Source organism: Vombatus ursinus, unplaced genomic scaffold, assembly GCF_900497805.2.
Source record: "Vombatus ursinus unplaced genomic scaffold, bare-nosed wombat genome assembly UNPS02014821.1, whole genome shotgun sequence".
Lineage (NCBI taxonomy): Eukaryota > Metazoa > Chordata > Mammalia > Diprotodontia > Vombatidae > Vombatus > Vombatus ursinus.
The window spans coordinates 18,784,803-18,792,923 of NW_020954599.1; the positions used below are offsets into that span (position 1 = coordinate 18,784,803).

At 34.8% G+C, this 8,121-nt stretch overlaps 1 protein-coding gene across 3 annotated transcripts in view; it reads left to right on the top strand.

Moving 5' to 3' along the window:
* Window positions 1-8,121, top strand: part of AP1AR (adaptor related protein complex 1 associated regulatory protein) — a 40,699-nt gene that overhangs the window by 20,799 nt on the left and 11,779 nt on the right. The window contains exons 3-7 of one of the 3 annotated variants that reach the window (XM_027837388.1): window positions 438-464; window positions 3,465-3,490; window positions 3,819-3,915; window positions 5,940-6,038; window positions 7,879-7,933. In XM_027837388.1, the coding sequence (XP_027693189.1) occupies window positions 438-464; window positions 3,465-3,490; window positions 3,819-3,915; window positions 5,940-6,038; window positions 7,879-7,933 (304 nt within the window). Of the gene's footprint in view, window positions 1-437; window positions 465-3,464; window positions 3,491-3,818; window positions 3,916-5,939; window positions 6,039-7,874; window positions 7,934-8,121 lie in introns of all 3 variants that reach the window. The other 2 variants (XM_027837387.1, XM_027837389.1) reach the window with 2 other exon arrangements.

An 8,121-nucleotide genomic window follows, 5' to 3' on the forward strand; every position in this document is an offset into this window, starting at 1 on the left:
TATGGAAATGCATTTGAATAGTTGGCCTTGTGTTGGAGGGAAAATATTTAGTATTATCCTCTGAAAAAGTTAAATGAAGCCCCAAAATCAGTAGAGAAAACACTTAGTAATCTTAGACTTTCAAGGTACAAAAAGTGATGTGAAGAATTTTAGCAACTGTCTATATATTTCAAGGGAGGGAAAACTTTTGTATTAAATTTCTAGTTAACTTGGGTGAAAAGTTTTTATTTTTTGTTTCTGTTACAAAGTAATTGCCTCTAGTTCTCTGGAGTTGTTGGGAAGATCAAATGAGATAATAAGTCATTTGATTTCAAATGATTTGAAAACTGCAGGGTCCTTACAAAAAGCTGTTCTTTTAAAATGAGATTACTGTCGTTTCTGGTAAGATGTTTCATATGTCATCTTCATTAACATTTTTTCTTTTTTTTTTTTAACAGTTTGAAAATTTAGTAGAGAGTGATGAAGTAAGTATTTTCATTTTTATAGTATTGCAAAGTTGAGAATTCTTTATTTCATGGATAAACTCCCAAGTCCTGTTCACATTTTGGTTGTCTAGGTATTTACCAGAATGGATGAATGAGCATTTATTAAGAATATATTGACCAACAAAAGAGAGAATAGAATAAATGGGGGGAGGGGGCAGGATAGGATTAAGGGAAATAGAGTTAGTTTTTCACAGCATGCTACTATGGAAGTGTTCTGCATAACTGCACATGTATAACCTATATTGAGTTGCTTGCCTTTTCAATGAGGGTGGGTGGGGAAGGAGGAAGGGAGAAAATTTGGAACCCAAAGTTTTAAAAACACATGCATAAAAAAAATGTTTTCACATGCAACTGGGAAATAAGAAATACATGAAATGGGATACAAAAATCTAACCTGCCCTACAGGAAGATAGAAGGGGAAGGGGTTAAGAGAAGCGGGGGGAGAGATAGAAGGGAAGGCAGACCAGGGGAAGAGGTATTCAGAATGCATGCCATCTTGGGGTGGGGGGAGGGGCGAGACAGGGTGAAAATTTGGAACTCAAAATCTTGTGGAAGTAAATGTTGAAAACTAAAAATAAATAAATTTATTAATAAAAAGAGAATATATTGACCAAGCACTGTACTAAGTTCTGGGGATACAAATAGAAAAATCAAGTTCACACTTTAAATGGAAGAGACAATATATTAAAAATACTCAATTTCATGGCAGAGAAAAAGGCCCACAAGTTCAGAAAGTGCTGCACTGGGGCAGATGGCAAAGAATAGAGGTCCTTAGGGTGTATAAGTAAGTCAAGTGACACTGCTGGGAGACTATATGACCTTGGAGCAGGGCATGTGATAAGGCTTGGTGCACCTTATGGTTGGGGTCAAGGCAGCTGATAAGACCTGATAGTTTTCTACCTCCGCCAGAAGAGATGAGTTGTTGACTCCCCCCTCACCAATAGATAATAATATAATAGTTCTGTACCTAAAAACCAAATGACAATATTATTGATACAACATGGTTGTCTCTGAATTCTGTTTTCTTTCCACTTGTCAGTTTCTAGACAAATAATTTAGAAAAGGAAGTCACACAGTTAAATCCCCTCTTTAGCAAGCAATGTGAGCATGTTAAATATAACTTCACAAGACTTCAAGTGACTATCTAGGCTAATCCTCAGCAGCCAAACAAGTGAATACCTAAATGATCCAGTAGAGATGCCTACTTAGCTTTGTTTTAAGAATCTCTTTGTTTGGAGGTTTCTTTGGCTTCCATGGAAGCTCAGGGCAGCCTTCAATCAGCACCTGTTTCATCAAGAATTTTTCTCTACACTTTAAATGAGAAAAAGAACTACATTTTCTTGTCCATTTTCCTCATGTTGGAGGTGAAGAACAATATGCCAGTATTTTCTTTGTAAGAGCCCTTCATTTACTTGACTGAGCAGTGTGACGGAGTGGAATACTGGGCTTGGAGTAGATAACCTGGAGTCCAGCTCTGTACCCACTCGTAATTGGTTCTGTGACCTTCAGCAAGTCACCTAAGCTACATGAGCCTGTGGTTATTACACATTAACCACCTATTTCATCAGACAGTTGAGTGGAGGGGAAACCCAACTCTGCATGTTTTTAATGGTTTTGTAAGTGTGAATGTTTTTAATTGTCATTCTGTATCCTTCTCTCCAAGATAAATTATGGCAGTTTTTAACTTAACAGGACTTTTACAGGTCCTTATAAAGACCTGTGCCCCCCCCATTTCATTTTTTATTACCAAATTTTCCACAATGTTCCAAATAAAGACATAATTGGATGTTAACTAATGAAGACCTTTCAGGGTATGTGGACTATTGCTTATAATTCCCAAGGAAATGCCTCTTATGGCAAACATGACATATACCTTCCTGAGTCAGTGTGGTGTGGGGAAAAAAGCATTGGCGTTGGACTTGACCAAGAACTTGCATTTGAAGACTGACTCTGACTGGCACGGGCTGCGTGATCCTTCAGTCCCTCGGAGCCCGGAGCCTTTGTTCTCTGGGATAACAGTACTGGCACTACGTACTTCACAAGGTTGTTGTGCATTTAGTATACTGAATATCTTTAGGGTTATACGTTGTTATACCACCATTTAAACTAATGAAGGATTGAAAAAGGTCTGTTAGTCATAGGCTGGCTTCTCGGCCACTGATTCCTTTGCTCACTTTTTGTAGTATAAGAATATGACTTTGCTTATCATGGATATGACAGTAGGAATAATAGCTGAAGAAAAACTTTCCAGCTCAAATGCTAATTACACAGTTCTTGCTTACCTTAAGTAGACCTCCCCCATGCCTGGGGAGCACCTGCTGGGAGGAGGGGTGTCCTGCTCTCTCTCTCAGGTGAATTTGCATAATGTGAATCCAAAACTGTTCGCATATCACAGTATCATCTTTGCTTTCTGAGTCCCATGTCGCTTACTCATTCATCTTGTACTCGATGATAACTTAAGGTCCCTTCTCTGTAGAACTCATGTTAGCCATTTTTTCCCTATCACATATTCCTCATAGCCTTTCACTCACTTGAACTTCACCCCATTTGTTTTTTGGTCATCTTTCCTAATTTACTGAAGTTGGTTGGAATTTTTGTTTCCATATTTCCATAATCTTTTTTCTTTCCATTTAATTCTTTTTAAAGCTTTTCTTAAACTATTTTTGAACAGTTTGAGTAGAGATCTATTTTAATAATTTATGATTTACTTTCTGGGAAAAAAATGAAAATTATGTGATTAAATAAAATAATATTGACTATGATAGCCTTAATCAGTAATTCATTTTATATATAATACATAATTGGTGAATTTTGATGTTATTTCAATTTTTATGTTTTGTTTTTAAAGTATCTTTAGCAATCACCTAAAATAATGTGGGAAATATTTTGCTAATTAGTACAAAGATATTCTCAATATATTGACTTCTTTTTTGTTAGAGACAATATAATCAAATGAACTATTTGATTTATTTGGAACAGGGGGAAAGCCCAGGAAGTAGTCACAGGTAAGGACTGATTTGTATGTATGTGATAAACTTAAGAAATTCTTTAAATTAAGTCTTTTAAAAAAAAAATCAAGGAAAAGGACACTTGTCCTTTTCCCTGTTTCTTAATATTCCTTATTTTTAATGTAACAAATCATTGCCCTGGCTCAGGGTGATTGTAGTGTAAATATCCTGTTGTTATTCCAGTATAAATTTAGTATTGCTTCACTCACCTATAGAAGTGTTGTTAGTATTTGTTGCTTCTAGTATATTCATTAAAATCATAGCACTGAATTATTTTAATACCTTTTGACGTTGCAAAAGTTTTGTATTTCCTTTCTCCTTCCAGGCCCCTTACTGAGGAAGAAATAGCTGACTTAAGAGAGAGGCATTATGATTCTATTGCTGAAAAACAGAAAACATTTGATATGAAAATTCAAAGAGAGGTAAATAAAATTCTTGGATTATAAGACCATGTATGTGACTTGGATGTTTGTTGTGTTTCACTTTTGCTTTTTGTGATATTCAGTATTAAATTCAGTGCTCACAGTTCACTGGTAATAGCCTCGTGTTGTGGTCAGAAGAGAGTGAGTTTGAAGTCTAAAGGCTTCAATTTGTGTCCCTTCCCCAGCACTAGTTTTGTGTCTGGGAGCAAGTCAGTTAACAGCTTTGTGCCTCAGTTTCTTCATCTGCAGCCCTACCTCATAGAGGTATTCTGAGGAAGCACTATAAGCTTGAAGAACAATATATGAGGGGAATTAGTATTTTTAGATTCATAGTTAAATCTAAACCTAATGATGGTCTGTGATTCTTGTAAAGTTTGTGGAAAACCAAGTTCACTAAAAAAGCTTGAAAAATTATTTTATTTGGGGGCAGCTAGGTGGCGCAGTGAATAGAGCACCAGCCCTGAAGTCAGGAGGACCTGAGTTCAAATGCGGCCTCAGACCAAACATTTGACACTTACTAGCTGTGTGACCCTGGACAAGTCACTTAAACCCAACTGCCTTAAGAAATTATTTTATTTGTAAAATAGATTTCACTGCTATATGGTTTTTATACGTTTTATTTGTTCTCATTAGGACAATTTTAGCATGTTTAACACTGTAAAGGAGGGGAAAAAAAACAGTGACCTAGCTACTGTTTATTTTAATGTTTATATGATAGTTACCATTGATTCAATGGCACTTAAATGCAGTTTTCCAGATACAACAGCTTTTATCGATATTGTCTTTGATCCAAGCAGGACAGTTTTGAAAATACATGTAGAGGAACTCAGAATCTTGTAAAAATGAATGCTAAAATTTTTCTTATCATGTAACTGGGGAAAAATAAGGTACTTTTAAAATTTTTTTTAAAAAAGAAAATAGATGTAGAATTTATCATAAAATTTATTTAGAAAGCAACTGGTATGAAATAGAGATTCATTCTATCATGCTGAATCCTTTACCTCTATATGAAAATGCTCTTTAGTTTGGTGTTTAGTTCAGAATTTAAATTTTTTTAAAAATACTGTCTTTGATCAATAGGGCAGGCATATACAGTAACAAAAACATACATTAGCCAGAGGGCAAAAAAACATAAAATTCTGATTTTTACTTAATCTGATTTATTTAAAGCTAATTATTACTATAGAAACTTTGTATACTGCTTGTTAACAAGAACTACATTCAAGACAGTTCTTGAACAGCAATAAAACTAGATGTCTGTAGCAAAGTGGTACTCTGCTAATTAAGAGTGAAAAATTTCAAAGTTAAGTGAAATCCTAGAAAACTAGACTTGAGGGTTACCCAAAGAGAAGTGTTGGGTATGAGCAGGCTATAGCATATTATAAAGAGTTATGCAAAAGAAGTATAAAGAGTGCCATCGTAGACATGTGGCATGTGGCTCGAAAACAAATAGACTGGTCACAGTGAGAAAGGAGAGAGAGAACTAATAGAATAAGAATGTTGGATAGACCCGCTTTGGGAAATTTACAGGCAGATGCAGACAAGACTGGCCCGGTAAGGGCAGCATAGATGAGTTGTGGTCTTCCTCCTTGAATGTGTCCCTGACAGTGGTGAGATCACAGCTTCATTGAAGTATAGGGGGTCATTTGCAAATAGGAATATTGTTGACTGTGATTTGGGAAGGCCATTAGCATTATAATAGTCAAAGTAAAAATATATAAAGTAAAATGGTATGAATACCAATTATGGCATGTTGTAAAGCGAGAAACCATTCTGTAATGTGAAAGTTCACAAACTAAAAATGAGATATCACTTCATAATACAGAATATAAACTTAATGTTCATAATTTTACTTTGTTATAGAAATGCTGAAAATTTTATAACTAAAATTTCCTCTCTAACGTGTAAAAAACAATTTTTTGTTGTGAATAATTCTTTTATTTTATAAATAAGCATTTCATTATTTTAGAGCAGTTAGACAGGTTCTGATTTTTGTTAACCCTTATTGTTTTGTTCATATACAGTTAGCCTTACAAGAAGAGAAGTTAAGACTAGAAGAAGAAGCTTTATACGCTGCACAGCGTGAAGCAGCCAGGGCAGCAAAGCAGCGAAAGTTCTTGGAGGTGAGGGGAAAAAGACCCCAATCTATAGATCACAGAGCTGCTTTTCTACTGATTTGTAAAATGCTAAAAGAAACTTTAGTTTTTGACTCGTTTTTCCCCAAATGAAGGGCATTTTGTTTATCATTGTTTACTCTCTGCCTACCTTAAAGACAAATTGATGAGCCTATTCCGAATATAAAATATAAGTAGTAGCATGTGGTCACATGCCTTCTGTGATTAATATTGTTTAGTTTGGCATTAGTAGGTGCCATTTGACTTCAAAAATAAAAACGTTAGATGATAATCCTTTGTTTTCCTCAAAGAAGAGCTATTATATTTTTCACAAGTATATATTTCCCAGAAATTTAAATTGTTTTTTTAAACAAAGGAAATTTTGCAGCAAAACAAACTTCTTAGTAAAATGTAATACAGTACTTTCTGGATGTTTTTAAAGTTTATTGGGTTCTTAGTTGGTACTCTCAAATTATATGTTAAGTTACATATTCTGTTCTATTTCATATTGAAACATCTAGTTCACAGAAAGTCATATGGCATATAAAGTCAGAAAAATGGGAGGTTGAAAGCCTGTATAATGTTTTGTGTTGTCTTATCATCAGTTAAACAGCTTGAATGTGTGTCTTATACTAAATTAACGTCAGATTGAACCTCCTGGGAGGAATATGCTTTTATGTGCTCATCTACTATTGCCACTGTCTTGGCCATTTTCATTTTTGTGGAAATGTCAGTGTTCACAGTAGAATGAAAACAAAACGGAATTTCACGGGCAGTCCTGCCCAATTAACAACAACCTTGCTATAGTGAACAGCCAAGTAGCCAAGAAATCTGTACCCCATGAGGGGAGTTGGAGCCATCATATGGACTTTTGGCACAAATTTGACTTGCATCTTTAGTAGTTTTGGTCCTAAGAAGTTGGACTTGTAAGGCAACGGATTTACTAAGAGATGCTGTGGCAGTTGTAGTGGTAATTGAATCACAATACCTTTTTTCTGATCAAAAATTAGTTTAATAAATAAAAAAACCCTAGAAATGAAAATTTTCAGTTTATTGAGATATAATCCAGATTCTGACCTTTTTTCTTTTTCCAAAAAAATTTTTAGCAATGTAATTGAATTATATTGGCAAATGTACATTTTATAATAGGTCTTCCTAAGAAAAATGTCTTTCTGTATAGGGGGTAGGCCATTTATTTTATTATCATACTCAGGATGGATATATCCTTGCCTCTCTATGAATGGAAGCTTCCAGGATACAATCCATTAGATACTACTTAGTATTTCCCAGGGTTCTTGGAGGCAAGGGCTGAGGATGGGGAATAATACGGGGGAGTCTGGCAGATGTTTTTTCCTTACCCCTTGATCAGAGTTTAGTTTCAGGAGGAGACTGTTCCACTGAGAAACTCTCCTCTGAACCCACTAACCCCCTAGAAACTGCAGAATCCTCTCTCTTTTTGGTTGCTATAGAATTGCTGTCAAAGCTCAAAATTCACTTTTTACAGTAAATTTAAAATCTCCTTATATCCTCAGGGCTATACTGATTTATTTAAAGATCTGAACTGACAGGCTCAGTTTCCTCATCTGTAAAATGAGGAAAAAATGAATAAAATAAAGAGATTTGATGATATCTAAGATATAGTCCATCTCTAACATTTTCTGAGTCTGTGAATACCATACAAAAATAAGGTCATATGGAGGAAAATAATGATAATTAGGAATATGAGGACCCCAGTTCATTTTTCCCCAGTAGAAAATATTTTTAGTAGTGATAAAATGATTTAACTTACTTTTTCTCTGATATCTGAACTGTTTTATTATTTTATGTTGTGTTATTTTTATAAAGCAAGAAAGGCAAAGGATTATGCAGCGATCTCATCATTCCAACACTGGAGAATATCAAAGGTAAATAATAAAAAGTGCTTTTTCCTTCTTTCTTTGTGGAAAGTTCTAATGTCCATAGGGAGGAGGGGTCATTTCCTTCTTTTTTTTTTTTTTTTTTTTTTTTGGGCATGCATTTTTAGAGGAGTGCTCACGTGTTTGATCAAAGAGCTGTTGCATTCTCAATTACATGTCACACTGAGAGCTATTGA